Source organism: Condylostylus longicornis, unplaced genomic scaffold, assembly GCF_029603195.1.
Source record: "Condylostylus longicornis isolate FDR11 unplaced genomic scaffold, ASM2960319v2 ptg000226l, whole genome shotgun sequence".
NCBI lineage: Eukaryota > Metazoa > Arthropoda > Insecta > Diptera > Dolichopodidae > Condylostylus > Condylostylus longicornis.
Genome location: NW_026578193.1, coordinates 381,478 through 401,608, shown reverse-complemented (window position 1 = coordinate 401,608; position 20,131 = coordinate 381,478). Strand labels below are relative to the sequence as shown.

At 29.6% G+C, this 20,131-nt stretch overlaps 2 protein-coding genes across 2 annotated transcripts in view; both read right to left on the bottom strand.

The window, feature by feature from the left end:
• Window positions 1-4,810: 4,810 nt before the first annotated feature.
• LOC129616498 (craniofacial development protein 2-like) lies at window positions 4,811-5,664 on the bottom strand. The gene is made up of 3 exons (XM_055532149.1): window positions 5,322-5,664; window positions 5,051-5,184; window positions 4,811-5,008 (listed from the first exon to the last, which is right to left on the bottom strand). Exons 1-3 carry the CDS (start codon window positions 5,662-5,664, stop codon window positions 4,811-4,813), a joined length of 675 nt encoding a protein of 224 aa, XP_055388124.1.
• A 6,710-nt stretch (window positions 5,665-12,374) lies between these two features.
• LOC129616492 (sushi, von Willebrand factor type A, EGF and pentraxin domain-containing protein 1) overlaps window positions 12,375-20,131 on the bottom strand; it is a 44,686-nt gene continuing 36,929 nt past the window's right edge. Inside the window, exons 2-14 of the mRNA XM_055532143.1 lie at window positions 19,527-19,789; window positions 17,952-18,420; window positions 17,742-17,894; window positions 17,502-17,651; window positions 17,266-17,442; window positions 15,578-15,873; window positions 15,117-15,525; window positions 14,868-15,047; window positions 14,659-14,782; window positions 13,640-13,752; window positions 13,229-13,585; window positions 12,752-13,174; window positions 12,375-12,654 (exon numbers count right to left, since the gene is read on the bottom strand). Of these exons, the coding sequence (XP_055388118.1) occupies window positions 12,521-12,654; window positions 12,752-13,174; window positions 13,229-13,585; window positions 13,640-13,752; window positions 14,659-14,782; window positions 14,868-15,047; window positions 15,117-15,525; window positions 15,578-15,873; window positions 17,266-17,442; window positions 17,502-17,651; window positions 17,742-17,894; window positions 17,952-18,420; window positions 19,527-19,789 (3,248 nt within the window). The 3' untranslated portion in view covers window positions 12,375-12,520. The remainder of the gene's footprint in view (window positions 12,655-12,751; window positions 13,175-13,228; window positions 13,586-13,639; window positions 13,753-14,658; window positions 14,783-14,867; window positions 15,048-15,116; window positions 15,526-15,577; window positions 15,874-17,265; window positions 17,443-17,501; window positions 17,652-17,741; window positions 17,895-17,951; window positions 18,421-19,526; window positions 19,790-20,131) is intronic.

Sequence of the window (20,131 nt, the reverse complement as noted above, 5' to 3'; positions counted from 1 at the left end):
AAACAATCGAAAGTGAGGACAATGTGTATGTTCTGTCTCAATTTAAGGGCCAAAGAATATACAGCAATGTAGGAATTTTCCCTGCATACTTTTATGATCACGATGATGCCCTACGAGGGGATGACGCAAACTAGTATCAAAGTCAGGAAGATTTTTATTGACCAGGAAGATTTACCCACCGATCATCAGGAGTTGCGCAAAATAACTTCAAAAACCATGAAAATATTGGTGTTACCCACAATAAAATTAAAAAAAGTCTTAAAAATTTATGGACGACAAATTAACAACAAATACAGGGAGTAGCTCCAAAAAATGAGAGTGAATTGGCAATATTATATGTTAAGTATACCTTAATGATGGTAAGCCACAACAATATAATGGAGATAGGTAACTCAGATTTTGACATTAATATTGATCCTATTTTTAAAAATTGTGATAGTGTTTTTGAATTTTCTTGTACTAATTATTTTTAGTTCATCAAAATATAAGAAGTTTAAGGAGGAACTTTGATTCGTTTGTGGTGCATTTGGAAGCTTTTAAAAATTGTCCAGGTTTTATTTATGTTTCAGAAATTTGGATTTTCAATAATGAAATAAATAGTTAAAATATTCCGAACTACAAATTTTATGCTAACACTAATAGAAACTTATTCTGCTGGCGGTGTTGGAGTATTTGTAAAAAACAACTATGCTTATAATGTATCTCATTGTAATATAACTTCTGCTGATGTAATCAAAATTAGTTATTCTATTAATGGTGAGTCTTTCTCTTTTGTCTGTATATACACATCACATAATTTAATTTGTTTATTAATGAAATTATTAAATTGCTGAGTAGTATTAGCGCAAAAAATTTAATTGTTTTAAGTGACATGAATTTACACATTTTGTATGATAGTGAGATTATTGATTCTTACCTTTCAGTAATAGCTGCAAATGGTTTGGTTGTTATTATAAATGAACCAAGTATACCGATTTCAGGGACTTGTTTAGATCACATTTTTGTTTGCTTAAACAAGACTCCTATTGAAATTTGCGAAAAGGTGTTTTTGATTTTGACATCACAGACCATTGCATAACTGGTTGGCTTTTCAAAAACTTTAAGAAAGAATTAGATAGTTCTAAAGATGCAGCTCTATTTACAAACATTATATCGTAGATTATAGTAGTCTTAATAATTTGCTAAGGTTCGAGTTTTGGTTCAATTAGAGTTAGGAAAAATAAAAAATTAAAACCTTGTATGAATGAAGGCCTTTTACGTTAAATTAGATTGAAAAATAAATTAAGGATGAAATTATATAGACAAGAATAATACTCGCTTGAAAATTCGATATAATAAGTTATCAAAATCTGTGAAGCATGAAACTGATTGATACCGTAATAGTTTTTCTCATTCCGAATTTGTTAAATGTAAAGGTGACTTAAGGGAGGAATGGTGTTTAGTTAATGATTTGGTGAATGGAGCACGATGTGAGAGTGCGACCATACATTTGAAGAAAAATGGCCAAATTATCTCAGATGAAACCACAGTTGCTTGTAAATTTAACAATCACTTCTCGTCTATTGCGGCCGATTTGGCTTTTGGTCTTGAAAATAGTTATGTCAGCTGTCTTGATGAAATTAATATAAGGAATAGTTTCTTCTTTGATAGCATCACTGTGAATGAAGTTTTTGATATTTTAAAATCACTGGATAATTCGAACTCTGCTGGTATTGATGGTATTTTTAATAAAATATTCAAGTACATTGCCTTAAATGTTGTTGACGTGTTAACGTATATTTTTAACATTAGTGTTTTGTCAGGTGTTTTCCCTAGTCAGTTAAAGCGTGCAGTTATAGTAGCGCTTTTTAAAAAGGGTGGCCATACAGATACAAACAATTAAAGGCCGAATTCTTTGCTGTTCACCATTTCAAAAACTCTTGAAAAGGCTACTGAGCGTAAGGTCTTAAATTACTCGAGCAAGTTAAATATCTTCAGTGATAAACAATTCGGCTTCAGAAATGGTATCTCAACCGAAGACGCACTTCTGCAATTTTGCTCGAACATTAACAAAGGTTTGGATAATAAAAAACATTGTGCCGCTAATTTCGTTGATGTTACTAAAGTTTTTGATATGGTAGATCATTCTATTCTTTTACAAAAAATGTCAGCCTTGGGTTTTCGTGGTTTCATTTTTGATTGGTTCATATCATATTAAAGTGACAGAACACAATGCGTTAGAATTGAAAATTGCTAGAATGACTATAAAAATATTAGTTTGAGTGTACCTCGAGGTTCAGTTCTGGATCCGGTCCTGTTCTTAATTTATATAAATTCATTTTTCAATCAGGAATTTCGAGATAATTTAACAGCCTTTGCTGATGACGTTGTTGTAGCTTATAATAGTCCTCTAAACTTAGCTAGTGATATTATTAATGATTTACACGTTTTTCGTAACTGGTTTACTAAGCATAAATTAATGGTAAGTGATATAACTAAACTAATTTTTTTTACCTCACTCAGCAGAACAATCTTGATGTAGATTTTGTTTTTCATGATTCTAATTGTAAGCGTTTTGTTGAGAATAGTGAGTTTAAGGGGAATTCAGGTGATACTTTCATTTGCAGTCCTGGGTGTTTTTGTATTGAAAAAGTTGAAAATTTCAGGTATGTTGGTGTCATTATCGATAGAAAATTTAATTGGTCGCAACATACTTCTAAGCTGAAAACACATTTCCGCTGTACATCAAGACTTTTCTATCAATTGAAGAAGTTATGTTCAGTAGACGTGCTTAAAATGTTTTACTAAGGTGTTTTTCATTCTAAGTTGCAGTACGGCTGCGGTATGAGTTGCTGGGGGGTGCCTACAGAAATAAAATTAGTTCTCTTTTGATATTGCAAAAATCTGTCATCAGAAATATATGAGGTATGAATAGATATTCTCATAGCATAGTATTGTTTATATCTTTAAAAAATTTTCCGGTTAGACAGCTATATTACAAAGTCTTTTTTTACTATCACTTTTTTTACTATTAAGTCACTATTTTCTAGTTTCTGACTTGAAGCATCTCGTTCTTGGCCTTCCTCTGTTGCGATTAAATGTAGGTCTGCTTTGTAAAATTCTATATTGGGGCAAATTTTCATTCATTCGCACAACATGTCCTGTCCACCTTAAACGTTGCGATTTATTAAAACGTATTATGTCTTCATTTTTAATAAGATCATTAATTTCGTTATTATTTGTACGTCTATATTCTCCATTTTCTAATCTTATTGCACCAAATATTTTCCTCAGTATTTTTCGTTCGAAGATTCTTAGATGGTTTTCCTCCGCTGCATTCAATGTCCATATTTCGCATCCATATGTTACAACAGGAGGAATTAGAGTTTTATATATTTGTATCTTAACATTTCTTTTTAAAAGTCTTGATTTTATAAGTTTTCTATTCGCAAAATAACACCTGTTACCTGCTTTAATTCGGTTCTGTATATATGTTTTTATGCTATTATCATTGGATAAAACTACACCGAGATATTTAAAACTTTCCACTCCTTGGAATAAATAGTCCTGTATTTGTATATCTTGTGATTGTCTTCGTCTTGCATTTCTGGACATTTTCAAAAATTTAGTTTTATTTTCATTAATCTTAAGACCTACTCTTTTTACTTCTATAATATCGCAAAATCTTCTCGCAACTATTGCAATGTCATCTGCATATGCAATGATTTGATATGCTCTTATAAGAATGTGGCCGCCTTTATCTAGTTTTCCAATTGCATATTGAAGTACAATATTAAATACTAGCGCTGATAGCGTATCCCCTTGTCTTACTCCGCTTGTTATTTTAAATTCATCTGATACGCTGTCTTGTACGTATTAAAACTTTTGCTTGTGATTCATACATGGTCATTTTTATTAATTCAACAAGTTTCTTTGATACTCCCACCTCTAACAGGACTTTAGGAATGTTCTTTCTGTTTATGCTGTCAAATGCCTGTTTAAGATCTATGAATAATATATGCAAATCAACATTATATTCATAGCATTTCTCCATGCCCTGCTTAATTATAAAAATTTGATCGATTGTGGATCTACCAGTTCTAAAACCACCTTGATATTGTCCTAATATTTCTTCATAATATGGTCTTAATAAGCACAACTCAACAATGTTATTCCTCTATAATTGCCACATATTAATTTATCACCCCTTTTATGAATAGGACATAATAATCCCAATTTCCATTTTTTTGGCATGTAATTGCTGTCCCATATTCTAAATATTAAGCTATGTATTCTATTTGAGCGGAAGGTACCACCACATTTAAACAGCTCAGCTGTTAGTCCATCTTCTCCTGGTGATTTATTATTTTTTAGTTTTTCAACCGCCTTTTCGATTTCTTGAATCTCCGGTGCAGGGATTAATTGTTCTACTGTTTGTATCATATTTGCAATTTCACCGTCATCTTCTGTAATTGGTATATTCAGTAATTCCTCAAAATGCTAGGACCATCTTTTTAGGACATCACTTTTATTTGATATTATATTGAAATTTTTATCTTTACATGCTATTAGTCTAGGTTTAAACCCACTTTTCTCTTTTTTCATGTCATTATAAAGCTTTCTTACGTAATGTGCGTCATATTCTGTCTGTATTTGTCTAATCTTATTTTTTAACATTTCCTTTTTCTTTTTTTGGCAGATTTTTGTTGCGATTCTTCTTTTTTCCTTATAATTTTCTCGGTTTAACCTAGTATTTCTTTGTAACATTTTGTATTTCACTGCATTTTTAATAACAATTGCATCCTTGCACTCCCGATCAAACCACTCTATATTACGCTCTGTTTGTTTGTCCTACTATTTCTTCTGCTGTTCTCCTCATCGCATTTTCCATCTGATCCCATTCTTCATCGATACTTCTTGCGTTATTTATTTCACCTTCAAGTCTTCTTTCTACAATATTACGGAAATTCTCATTTGTACCTTCATTTTTTAAATTATCCGTATTCCATTTTCTTCTTTTTACTCCTTTCTGCTTTACTACATTGGAGATTCACTGTCGCAATTTTGATACGACCAGAAAATGATCGCTGTCACAATTTGCACCTCTGTAAGTTCGCACATCAATTATTGATGTTGCCCATCTCTTTGATATTAGTACATGATCTATTTGGTTCACTACATTTCTTCCTGGAACCTTCCATGTTCCTTTATGTATATTTTTTCTTTCAAAAGCTGTACTCCTTATTCTTAGATTATTCTCATTAGCAAATTAATATAAACGCCTTCCATTTTCGTTCGTCTCATTGTGCAACGAAAATCTTTCAGCCACTTGTTGTATATACCGTTCCCATCATAGTAAGGTATTCCTTCACATAAATTGTTCAATTCTTCATAAAATTCATCCTTTTCGTCATCATTTGCTTCCTCTGTAGGGGCATATACAGATATGATTGTTATATTATTAAATTTTCCCTTAACTCTAATGCTACACATTCTCTTGTTGATCGGTGTGAATGCTATTACGGCCTTTTTTATTTTTTTATTTACGATGAAACCTGTGCCGCACATTCCAGATCTAAAATTATCCCCGCTGTAATATATAGAGAAATCGGGTTTATTTATTTCTCCATATCTCATCCATCTTATTTCTTGTAAAGCTATTATATCTAAATTGTTTTTCATCATTTCACTTACAATACATATTACAAAGTATTGAAGATTTTTTTTACGAAAGGTGACTATCTTAACAGTGGGATTTCTAATGTCTATGATTTGCGTTCTAATCAAAGGTTCTTTGTAATTACTCCAGCATTTCGTACTACGAACTATCGGAACTTTTATGATATTGTGTCTTCTCGTTTGTTTAATATTTTACCGGAATCAATAACTTTACTTAGGCGTAAGAACATTTTCCTATAACTAAAGAAAAATATTGGCTTTTAATCTTTGACCACAGCGAAATTGAGAATCTGTTAAAAACTTTAGCATAATCATATATTATATTTGGTTCAGTTTCCACTATTTCTTAGTTTTTTTTTAAACATATATGGCATTAAACTATGGTTCCATGTATTAATGAATGCTTTTTCTTATTCTTCTAGTTAGTATGTATATTTTAGAACTAAATCAAAATTGCTTTTTTCATATATAAGATTTTGTAATTACTAATTATCTAAATTAAAAATTGCAACTATGCTACATGTATGTAATAGGAATCATTTTATGTTTAAGAATTTGAATTCAAAAATTTATATGTACATATATTTTTAATCAAAATTTATATGCTTGTAATATAGTTTTGTATTTAGTATTAAAATGATTAATTGTATTACTATTAACTAGAATGAATAAAGTTTATTTACTAACTTACTTACATTTAACAAAAGTAAAACTTCTATACGATATTTTAATTTCGATAAAATATGTGAAACAAATAAGTAAGGTGAATAATTTAAAAAATAATTCATCGGATAAAAAAAAATTTGGAGCAGTGTAAATAGCCAAATTGGATTGTTTAATTATGTTTTACAGTTTATGTGCTATAATGATCCATGTTATACAAAAAAATTTTCTGTTTGACATGGATCATTATAGCAGTCAAAAATTTTTTTTAAAATTTATATGAAAATTTAGTATCTACGAAACTAAATGAGATAGTGAAAATCTGATTACATATACTGAAAGATCATCTTCGAAAACCTATGAAAGTGGTCTTAAGTCAGGAATTTCGAAAGTGGCGTGTGGATCAAAATAGCACTCAGCCGACGACTTGTTTTTACGAAATTTCTATGTTAAAGCTGCAATAATTTCTGAGGTAATTGCAAATAACTTTTGGAGTTGTATGGCACCTGCCACAAGTGCTCATGAGATTTCAACAACTTTTAATGAATATTCATTGCCATTTTGCAGTATTTTATTTTTCAAAGTTTCAGTACTGTAGGTTGAACATTTTTTAAGATGTAACTAAATAACTTCTCAAGTTGTATGTCAAATACCAGATGGAGCCAAGCAATAAAGTACTTTTTATTTTCGCTAATATATTTCGTGCGCTACATACGCACATAACAAAGCTGATTGTCTTCTAATTAAGACAACAAACAATAAAATTAAAATCTATTAAAATTAGAAATTTTATACCTGACTTAATCCAAAATTTAATTTTTTGTTGCAATTATTGCAATTGATTTTGTACACACCGCATCTTTCATGTTTCTTGAATTTATCCTTAGCTGAGTTTAAGGTGTCGGAATTAGTTGTATATTTATCAAATCTTAGTTGTTTATTTATCAAATTTAAATTTTACATAGGACAAACGAAGAGACCCGTTACAAAAAGACTTAAGGAAGATTTAAGAGTGGTAAAACGTGGAAGGAGAGTAGGATTTAACAAGAATTTCGATTCAGTGGTTGCAAAACACATTTATGAAACGGATCACATAATTACGGAAGATAACTTAAAAGTATTAAAAGAGGTAAAAGGAAAACACGGGAGAGAAATTCATGAAAGCATGCAGATATACAAATCAAACAAGGACTGCCACGGACTGTAGTACTGTACACGGACGAAGGTAACGCGGGTACTTGGCCCTTAAATTAATTATTTGACAAGGTTTAAAGTTTTAAACAGGTATAATTTTAGTTTGTAATTTATAATAAAAATAAAAAAAAAATTAATTTTAGATTGAGTCAGGTAGATAATTTGATTAAGACAGGTATAATATTTCTAATTTTAATAGATTTTAATTTTATTGTTTGTCGTCTTAATTAGAAGAAAATCAGCTTTGATACATACGCGCTTTATGTAGCGCACGAAATATATTAGCAAAAATAACAAGTATTTTATTCCGAATAAAAGGGAGTTTTCTTTTCATACACCTAAAAAATAAAAAAAAAAAAATTGTATTTTGGAAAAACTATCAACCATAGAAGAATTTTTTGAGCCAAGAAATTTCAACGACTTTCACCAAACATATTGGCCCTACTAATGTATTTGCTGGTGCAAATTTCAACACCGCAGCTTTTACAGTTTCTGAGACATAGCCAAGGAAATTTGGAAGTCGTATGGCAGGTACCCGAACCAGTACCTCGATAATAAGCAATTTAAATAGGGTATATAATAAGTCATTTGTGAAAATTTGGTGAACTCAGCTCAATTAGTTTTTTAACATAAATATCCCACAAAATCAAATTTTTACTTAGAAAAAGTTAAAATTCAATCTTTTTAAGATTGAATTTTAATTTGTTTTTTTCGATGTATAAATTTGATTTTTGTGTGTTTTTTTTTTGAGAAAATTTGAGAAATATTAATTACATATATACGAGTAGTTTGTTAATTATGTATAACCTGCCTCCTACAATGCATATGTACTTCTTATGTAATCACATACATATATACGAGTATCTAAACAAGGTGTTTCGCACAAGGTGGCAAATAGTTTCCAGGATGGTTTCTTGATTAATTTCCAGCCAAAAATTGTAAGGGTGCTGGAGGGTGCACATATAATTGTTTTCGAACTACAGCCTGTTGAAAAAAGGTAGCAAATTCTTCCAACATATAAGTAAATAAATGCTCATAACTTCGAAACCATGCGACACTGAGAAAAATTCGAAATTTCTGTTCGTGTATATGTGTATATGTATGTATGAATATACATACACACGTATTAGTAATATATTTGATAAAGTATGAATTAGTATGCATACGTTCTTTTTCTTCATAAATTGCTTTGACGTTTACTTATAAATTATGTTAAGTCAAGTAAGCTTCAAGTTTTGTATCTTTTATATAGATAGACATAAAATAGGCTTTCAGTATGCACGCTTGAAGCAGCCATATAAACTGGGTTGTATTACTACATCATAATAAATATGTATATGTACAATAGCATATTTACAATATAATAGTATGTATTTATAAGTTTTATGAAATGAAAAATAAATTTTGTTTTTATTAAAATGAAAATTACAAAACTTTCACCTAACTTAATTTTATTTTATTTTAGTTCGTTATTTTTAATACACTTGTTTGTTTTTATTTTTTTTCTTTCTTGCCTAAGCAACTCCTATTACCATCTATTTATTCTTAATAAAAATCTAATATTTTGAGAATAGTGAAAGTAACATGTAAACGAAAACTAACGGCTTGGAATGAGTCAAACTACCCGCAAATTCTTTAACGTCAAAATTTTGTTTTCAGTCTGCAAACTGTCTGACGTATAAAACTTTTACGGACAGAAATGTAGTAAACTTTTTACCCGTAATTGACTTTGAATTTTGATCATCCGTAAACGTCAAAACAAAAAAAAAATTTTTTTTAGATTTAAAATAATTTTATACTTACATATTAAAAATTAACAAAAAAAATATTTTTTATATTATTTTTAACGTAATGATAGTCACTCAATACATCAAATTTATTTACTGAATTACTACGTCAGACTGTCTGCATGTAAAAAAAAAATCTACAATTTTGACGCTTAATTGACTTTTTTTAAACGTTTAAGAATTTAAACTTTGACTGAAAGTAAAAACGCAGTAGAGTATTCGTAAACTCAGACAACTCAGATTTTGTAAAATTTGACGTTTAAGAATTTACCATACTTCTTCTAAACATTGTAAATACTTTGCTGTTAAGTTTTCTACATTATGTTAAAACTAGTCTTTATTTCGGTATAAAAATATGGCAAAAAGATCAGCAACATGTCTGTCAGGGTTGAAAAAACCTTAAAAGAAAAAACCTGATATGAGCAGCTCAAAACCGAACTCATTGCATACTATCTAAATGTTATTTATAAATACTGAATTATTAATACAACGTGTAGTTGTTTAATTAATAATTATTGTGCTATTACAAAATAATAATAACTTAATGAAAATTTCTTCATACAACTGCAGAACAGGTGGATGACGTAATCAAAGGAACGAGTTAAAGGCAGAAAACCTACCGTCAGTGACCTACCGCTTTCTAAGCGGACGCTTCACAAACTGAGCTACAGAGGTATTGCCGAGAAATTGTTCTTCACATTGCTTTATACTGTGAATTACAGTATTAACCAACTTTTATTGCTATAAAAGCAACGATTTTTTACTTTTCATATTATATAAAAACATTTTTGGATGTGTTTTTTGAGCAACTTCCGAAAATAATAGAATTTTCTTTCAAAAATTTCCCATTATGATCGAACAATTCCAAGAGATTTCCCATTATGAAAATGTAAAACCAACCAATTGTTGAATGTACTTCGCGAAGCTTATATTAATGATTGAAATTTTTGCAATTTACTTTGATTTATTTACATATTTTTGTTTAATTTATCTTCGATAAAATTTTATAGAAAAGGATTTATATACAAATTTGAGTAGTTTCAAGAGTTCTTGTTCAAGAGCTTCAAAATTTGAACAAGTAACAGAATTTTCAAAAAAAAAAAATTCTGCCAATTATCTTTTTCTCTTGCTTTGTATTTTATTCTGATAAATTACTTATCCATTCAAATAAAAAAATGATTTCATTTTTTATAAGAGAAAAATTGTCCAACTATTTTATACCAATAATTGTGATTTATTATTTGTTTAACCACAAGAACATTTAAAGAAAAGACATTCCTTTAAGTTAGAAATACTATGAAACAATATGTAAAAAAGTTTTATCCTAGAAAAACGTTTGCAGATGAAAAGACCCCGTGCGTATCAACGATAACTCAAAAACTAATTGAACTAAGTTCATCAAATTTTCACTAATGGTTTATTATAGTAACTGCCAGAAACACTATTTAAATTGGATATGATCGAATATAAGCGAATATATTATAAGGGCTATTCTGTTTGCTGAAAGTCATTGAAATTGCTTGACTCTTTTTGGTAGCTGCCATACAACTTGGAAAGTTATTTGGCTATATCTTATAAACTCTTCAACCTACGGTACTGAAATTTTCTAAAATAAAATTTGGTAAAATGACAGCTCTATTAATTAAATGTTTTTGAGATCTCATGATTACTTGTGATAGCTGCAATACAACTTCAAAAGCAAATTTTGTATATTACGAAAAATATTAAAGCTGAATCTATGACCTGGTTTATGAATCTAAAACCTGGTAGTCGTGTGTCTATTTATAGGTCAGATATATTCTTAAAGTTTTGGTTGAATTTGTTTGACAGGTTCGGGTAGCTGCCATAGAATTCAAAACCTAATTTTTAATATTTGAAAAAGCAATAAAGTCAGATTCATTAAACTTTTCAGTCGTGTGTCCAATTAGATGTCAGATATATTTCTGAAGTTTTGGTGGAATTGTTTGAAAGGTTCGGGTAGCTGCCATATAAGTCCAAAAGCTAATTTTAAATATTTGGAAAAATATTAAAGTCAAATTCATGAGACTTGGCAGTTGTGTGTCCAATTATAGGTCAGATATATTCTTAAAGTTTTGGCTGAATTGCTTGAAAGGTCCGGGTAGCTGCCACACTGCAAAAACTTATATTAAATATTCTTGAAGTTTTGAAATATTTCAAAAACAAGTTTTCATACTCAGATTGTCAAGGTGCAGGGCATAATTCACTTGGTTTAGACCGACTGAAACGGTTTTACTTGCTTTTTATGTTATTTTGTCATTTTGTCAAATTTATTTAAATTTTTAAATGAATTAAATTAAAGTAACACTTATATTTATATGAAATAACATTGTTCAGATGGTGACCAAAACACATATTCCATAGGAATAACGAATTAAGTCAAAATTATAGTAATTATGAATAAATGAAGCAAATGAATTTACACTTTCGAAAATGTTTAAAGAGCTGTAACTTATTCGAGTTTGTAATATTTTTCAATCAACGTTTTTACATAAGCTTTATATTTACATATATGTATATGTATCTATAAGGAAATAATAATAAGGTATAGTTCTTATTTTTTTTAGTCTACAAAAATGTATTAACTTTCCGTTCAACCTCATCCATCTGTGCTTCAATTGTATTATTTCCCATAAAGCGTGGGCAATCAATTGTAAAGTACACATAAAGCGTGGCCAAAGCTAAATATAATAGGCAATATATTATATATATTTAAAGGTATTTTTTGGTTTCAATAGTAATTAAACGATAATTATAAATGTAATTAAAACTACAATTAGTAAAATGTAATTATAACTACTGTAAAATCTCTCAGCTGGTAGTGCGTCTGCTTAGGAGACGAAGATCTCTGGTTCGAGTCCAGTCGAGAAGAAAATTACTTTTTTTTCACCTTGATTAGTTTAAATGATTGCGTCACCCATATGTTGTGCTGTACGAAGAAATTTTCGTTGTTCATTTCTTGCAATTTTATTTCCATTTTTTTTTTATTTTCCTCTAAATTTCTAATACTTTAATGGATATTGGGATGAAAACATATATAACTTCTAATGCACATTTAGGGTTTTAGTATGTTTATTTATTTAATTACGTACTTCTATATAGTTGTATGTGGGTATAAAATATCCATATACATACATACATATGAATATACACACTCATTAACAAAACATTATATTCATATTATTCCTATATGATAAATACTATCTCACAGCTAAACCATTTATTGTAATCGAATTCAAACCATTGTAAGGTTCAGGTTCATACACTTCGTCATTGTTCTTAATTTCATACGGTGTGTCATATTGCCATTGCTCTGCGTCGTTGTAAACATTATCTAACAAAAAAAGCAAACGTTACTTAAAATAAAAGTTTTAAATAATTGTTCATAAATTTCAAAACTTAAAAATTTTATTAATTTATTCCCAATTTACCGTTTGAGGTTTTTAAATTATTTTCTGCAGAATTGCTTAATTCAAAAGCTGAATATGATACCACTGCGGCACTCCTGTCTTCTTTTGATTCTGCTGCTTGGACGTTTTCAGAATTTTTAACTGGCAATTGTTTATTTCTATATATAAAAAGCGCTGTTATAATAATCAATAAAATAATTATAAACGAGCCCCCAAATATTACACCACTACTTAAATGCGATTCAGATTCTTGGAATGTATAAGCCCCACATACTGGTTGCTCTCCACTCCATTGACCATTGTCTAAACATTTTCTTAAAAACGGACCTGATCTAATAAAATTTGGTATACAATGATACTCAGCCGATCCGCCATAAGTTGTCGTTTCGTTTATAACTATCACGCGACCATTCTCAATCTGTTCAGGAACTCCACAATCAACCGCTAAGCAGTAAAAAATTATTTTTTTAACTGTTATCATAAATGTAAAGTGCTTACGTTGACAAAGTGGGGGCTTTCCAGACCAATTACCAGACTTCAAGCATGTTCGAGTATTATTACCTAAAAGATTTCTACCTCTGACACATTTATATTTCACGATTGATCCAACCGTTCTAGATTCCATTACGCTGATTTCTAAATAATTGGTCGGATTCAATTCTTCACAAGTAATACTCTGACATTCAGGTTCTTCATGGCTCCAAGTTCCATCTTGAGAACAAATTCTCCTTGAAACTCCACTTAATTTGAAATTTTCCTGGCACTCATATAAAAGTACTGCCCCGTAATATGTGGCATTTGTAGCCAAAATTATCTTACCATTGGAAATATTTTGGGGTTTACCACAATCGACATCTAAAAAGATAATTCTTAAATATATCGAAATGCACTATATTATAAAGCATGTACATAAGCATTCAGGTATAACACCACTCCAAATTCCACTTTCATTACACGTCACCAGTGGATCTCCAACAATTTTATATCCCCTTTCACAGCGATATTTTGCCAATGCACCAATTCTACAATTTTATAACAAATTTTAGTAATATTTGGTTTAAAAAAAATATAAAAATGTGTCTTTAAATAAAAAATGGTTGATATAAAAAAGAAAGATTAATTCAAAAAATTGCACAACTTTGGAAATATAAGATGCCAAAAATTCGAATTTTATAAAATTCAAAAGGCGATAATTTTAGAGGGGTCGGTGGCGGAAAAAAATTTTCTGATACAAAATTGAACTATTTATTAATGTCTAAAAGATGCTGAAATTTCACTCTCACGAAACTTGCGGTTTAGAAGAAAAACGATATCAAAAATTTGTGAAAAACGGACTTTAGATAATAGTAAATTTTAACGGCCACTTTGTTCTTTTAAAGTTCAAATATGGTATGCCTCGGAAGCCACCCACTATTTTCCTGCGTTTGCAAAATTTAAAAAATGTTTATGGTTTCGCTGCAATAAATAGTTAATTAATGCCATTTTTAGGGTTTAAGGGGAGGTATAACTTTCAAAGGGGGTGATAGGAAAAAATTTTCTTCTACAGAACTAAGTTTCTAGTAAAGATCTATGTGCATGTGAAATTTCAACTCTCCATCTTCAAGGGCGTAGAAGTTTTGTAAACGGACACAGTGAGCCTAATAACAATTTTTTTTTTTAATTTTTTTTGGAAAAGTGAAAAATATTGGTTTTTGCAAAAAAATTCACTATTTTCAGATTTTATACATATTGTTTATGCGTTAAACATAATTTTCAATAAACTTTTTAGAAAAAAGTACTTGCTGAAAAAAAAAGAATAATTTATTGGCATGCAGACAACTTTATTTACACGCGAAAACGACATATGTGTGTATGTACATATTTGGCGAAATAACACATTTTTGAAGAAAAAAAACGCATTTGGGTTATAATATAAAATTTATACTTACTTGTATGTTTGAGCTTGGTTTGACGCTTCTGAAGTTCTAATCAAAGTTCTTCCATACATTCTATCATTACCTGTTACAGATAATATACTGTGCGCAGCCAAAATTGGTTCTACACATCTTATCTCTGAAGAAAAAACAATAATGAATGTAAAATGCCACAAAAATTTTTAAATAAACTATAGGTATACGTTATGCATATATGTACGGACCTTCACAATGCGGTATTGGATTACTCCAATCACCTAATTCTAAACATGTAATATTTTCCGAGCCCACTAATTTATATGAACTATTACATGTAAAACTTGCAATCGACCCTAAATAAGTTTTATTAAAAGAGTACTCTACATGTCCATTGGGAAAACTTTTGATCAAACCACAGTCAACATCTAGAAATATAAAATTTCTCATTATAAAATAGTGTAATCAGCTGTTAAACGTTATATTTATGTATATACATTCACATAAAGGTGGTTCAGCATTCCATTCTCCATTGTTAAGGCACTGTAATTTAGGTTGACCTTTAAGTAGATATCCAGGATCGCAATGATATTGTATAATCGAATTCACATTGTAATCATAACCAACGACGTAGGAACCCGTAGGCACTGGAGGGATCTCGCAAGTAATTAATTCACAAAATGGAGTTTCGCCGGACCATTTCCCATCAATAGTGCAAATTAATTCTTTTGTACCGTATAACCAGTAATCTTCTTCACAAGAAAATAAAGCTTTTGATCCTACAGTCGTGGAATTATTTACTAGGACTACACTCCCTCTGTCTGGCCGAGCTGGTGCCCCGCAATCGACGAACCTACACGTTGGTGCTCTCCCCGACCATTTACCACCCAGTTCGCATACAAGAATCTGAAAACAAAAGGGTATTAAAAAAGGTAAATACATGTATATTGTGAAATACCGGTTCACCCGTCATCACATATCCTTTATCACAAGTGTATACGGCTTTTGAATTCAGTTGATTACCTTCTATTTTAACATCACCACCAAAAATATTTGGTGGATCCGAACACCAATTGAACACACATGATGGCTGCTCCCCAGACCAACCATTGTTTGAACATAGTCGCTCATTTGCCCCAATAATTGTATAATTAACGTTGCATGTATAAATGGCAATTGTTCCAAAAGTTGTTTTTGGTTTGCTAAGCTCAATTCGGCCATTTTCTAATTTGGGTAGTTCACCACAATTGATGTCTGCCAAAATTTGACTTTTTAAGTTATTAGTTATAATTAACTATATTAAATTAAATTTTAGATGTCCATTAAAGTATTTTAAGAGCTTATACGATTTCAAGCTATAAACAAGTAGAAGTCTTTTTTAAGATTTCGATACAACTATGTAGGTATTCGATATTTTTTTTTTTGTAATGTTTCTTACTAAACTTAATCGCGTGAAATTTGAGTATTGTATTTGGTATGTTTTTATGAGACAATAAAAATTTTAAGTATCTTTTTTAAGATCTGTTTCACAAAATGTTGTATATTTTATAACAACCTGTTCAACTAAATTAGGATGATAAACTTATACAAATATATTCCTCTTTGATTATCACTAAAACTTTTCTTGCTACATTTTGAAATGAATCAGAATTGTCCAAACGTTACTTGAGAAAATATTTGAAAAACAAATATGTATCCTTGTATGTATGTATATCCAAATATAAAAATTGAATCAAAATTTTGCGTGACTGAGACAATGCCGAGATGGTAATTAAGGTCAAAAGTTATCGGAATCTTTCTAGCACATGAAAAGAACGAAAATTTCTACATATGTATACTCGTACAAATTGTAAATGATGTAAAGCCTGTATATGTATATCGTACTTACTGATTTACTAGTTGCGCAAGAATTAGGCCGATCACAATTAAAAAAAGAGAAACTTTTATAAACAACTCTCTTGTCAAAGAGCACTGAATACAAGACACATCAAACTGTATCAGTCTTATTTTGCTAGACGCGTCGCAAAAATGGGTGAGATAAAATACTTGCTATTCTACTAGACGCGTCATAAAATGTGTGAGATGAAATATTTGCTATTCTAATAGACGCACGGCTAATAGATAATGTTATTTTGACGTTTTTTCGTCATACTTATATAGTCGCGTATTTTTGATCATATATAGTCGAGAGAAACATAAAAGTTTCTGAAACATATATAAAATTTATAGAAAATGGAGAAGATGTATGTATATACATAAGTATAATTACATATTTTAACAGCAATATTGAATAATTTTATCAATTCCAATGTAAAAATAACCCATTGGCAGCAATTAAAAATTTTCATCGAGTTGACGGGAATTAATTTTCTTCTTCCCTTTTACCTATGCTTTCACCCAAAAACCAAAAAACTTTCGGAGACTTCTTTCTTTTTCTAATTTACTATTTGTTATACTTTTTTCTGTCACCAGTTTATGAAAAATCAATTTTTTAATTTTTTAAAATCAAAAAATGTCGAGACTCGTATATAATGTAGTAAAATACAAAAAAAATTGACCTTGAAAATTGTGACTGTCTAGTAAAATAAGGCTGATTTATGTTCATATGTAGATTAAGTTTTGTCACTCAGATCTAATTATACTTACAACTGCAAGTGGGTGGTGTACCACTCCATAATCCGTTTTTAGTGCATTTCAATGTTTTTTGCCCAATCAATGCATTGTCTTCTAAACAATTAAAGCTAATTTCTTTTCCAATTGTGAAATTATGGCTACTTATAGTTGAATTCTGATTTAAAAGCGGAGACCCACAAGTGTAGGGCTCTAAAATTGCATGCATGCTTCAAAGCTTTCAAAACTTGACTGAATATATAATTACATACCATACTGGCAAATAAAGAGTAAATAATCCAAGTTACAACCTACATCGTTCCAAAGCCAGTTTCTGCCACCGTCAAGGACAACACAATTTTGCTCTCCGTTGTAGTTATTTGGTTGATCTTTACCCCAGGGTGGCTTAGAAATCGTGTTCCCTTGAAAGAATTCAAAAAATTTTCACTACATGTCATTTAAAATAAAACAAATTTCAAATTAAAAAAAATAATTGCAGAATGCGTTTGTACCTTCGATCCACTTCCATGATCTTGCAGTAATTCCTTCATCCTTTTGAGCACCAATCCAAATCAAATTTGTTTTTAATGTTCCTTTTCGTCGTTCTAGTACAGAGTTTACATATTTTGATGGTGATCCAAGAAAATTGTTTATTAAATTTCCGCCTAAGGATAATTTTTTTAAGAGAATATTCTAAAACTCAATACACAAAAAAAAGATACCGTTCCTCTTGCATATTTTTTGAGCTTCAGTAAATTTATTTCCTGAAGTTGTATGAAACTCATAGCATGTATTGGCAAATGTAGTAACATATGTGTCTGCGATAAAATTTGGGCGAATGCAACGATTTATTGGAATCGCACTTTCACTAAATATTTCCACCTCACATAAACTTAAACTGCTTTCTATACCAACTAATTGTATGAAAACATATTGTCCAACAGAAGCTCTTGCACATAAAAATGTTTTAGTTACTCCTTCCTCCAATGCGCCGGGAAACCAAGCGCAAAGTCGATTTTTCTGCAAATCTGAACTGTTTCCAACACGAATTTCTAAATCTTGCAATTGATATCCGCAGCAAGTTCTTGTAGTTATTCGTACAGCATTTATTATTTCTGGAACCAACAGATCAATTTGCCACCATGGTGATACTTCTTTCAGCGTTTCTGAGCATTCTTCTCCATCTGGATTCTACAAATTTAAAGTTATAAAATAAATTTTTATACGATTATCTTCCATATATGTATGTACATACATATGTACATATTAACAAAAATTATTTTTGTGTATGTATAGTCATTGAAAATAAAACTTTTAAAGCTCGTTGTATGCAACGTCACTTAATAACAAAATATTTTTTTTTATTTTAATTTTATTCTCTAATATTTCTAACGCAACAGAAATACTAACAGCCTGCTTGCTTCTATTGTACATGCTTTTCTTTAAACATCGTTTATTGAACGTAAATATATAATTGAAGCCAAAAATTAAAACTACGTCTCTTTCATATAACGGACTTTTGACTATTTTTATTTTTTCCAATTTCAATTTTTTTTTGCGGACAATTTATGTACAATTATGTATGAGACATCAAGATCTAGAAACTAATGTTACAATTAATTTTTATAAAAAGTAAACTTTTTTTTATTTTGGATATGTATACATATATGTGTATGTATGTATATTTTGAGAAATAAAATTTACGAAATGAAAAATAAAGAGTAATATTTTATCTTTAACAAATTATTTAATTCATCTAATTTTAATTGTTTTTATTTTCATTTGGTTGAAATTGTCAATTCCGTGTTTACCGTTTCTTTTACTAAAAAAATTATTGAATGATTATGAAAAATTTATGTATTTACATGTACATATGTACATAAGTAAACAGCAGATAACGTGCAGGTACATATTTATGAAATTTTTCATAAATATTTGAAAATGAGGGTATTCTTTTCGTAAGTATTTATTTCGTATAGTATTTCATATATGTATCTACAATCTTTCTAAATATGTATTGTGGAATCAAAAGAAAGTCCATTATATGTACATATATATGTATTACCATAAAATATTTCATCCCGAAAGTTTTAACACGTTTTTTGTTTACTTATATATGTATATGATACTAAATGTAATTTCACAATTTAATTATAAAAAATAATAAGTCGAAAGGTTTATTTTTTAAATATGTAAGTACACCATTGGATAGGTTTTTCTAAAAAATTTCAGATTTCGTAACAATACTCAAAGCACAAAACATTAGTGTATTAGTATGTATTTGTTCCGCATGTTACCTTATTTCCAAGCATCCCATCATTGGCAAATTTTGATGGACCCAATCTACTGCTAGAGCTTTGGTTGGTAGGTTTTCCAGTTGCAATGTTAACAGCACAAACAGAATTAAAATTGTCCCACCCCGTTTTTTCACTATATCGAATTACAGGTGAACCAAACATCTCATATCCAGGATCGCAAACATAATGTGCTTCAGGTTTACCATTACTTTCAGTTAAATTTTTTATTATAGCATTTTTTGGAACTGGGGGGGTTCCATAGGCTAAAATAAAAATTTGTTTTTTAAAACTATTTTCTCTATTGTGCAAGTTTTAAATAATGTTTTTTTAAATCACTTAATATTGTTACTGAAAATATAGAACTCGCTTACAATTATTTTAATCTAATAATAATGGTTCATAAATAAAAAGTGGATTTTTTTTTGTAAGTACATATCTATGTACATATGTGTATCTGAAATAAAATTTTGAAAAGAGAAGAATATAAAATAAAACCAGGTAGTCTGAAAAGTAGTCAATTGTTTATAAAACAAGTAAAAACGTTTCAGTCGGTACAAACTGATTGAATGATACTGTGCACCTTTCGTTGTTGTATAGCAAATGCT

Bases quoted from the DNA above. Each gene is read 5' to 3' on its own strand.
- LOC129616498 (XM_055532149.1), bottom strand. From the start codon at position 5,664: ATGATGAAAAACAATTTAGATATAATAGCTTTACAAGAAATAAGATGG. The intron at 5,185-5,321 runs GTATATACAACA...ATATACATAAAG, and splicing joins ACCTTACTATGATGGGAACG to GAACATGGAAGGTTCCAGGA. The intron at 5,009-5,050 runs GTATCAAAATTG...GTAGTAAAGCAG, and splicing joins ACAGCGATCATTTTCTGGTC to AAAGGAGTAAAAAGAAGAAA.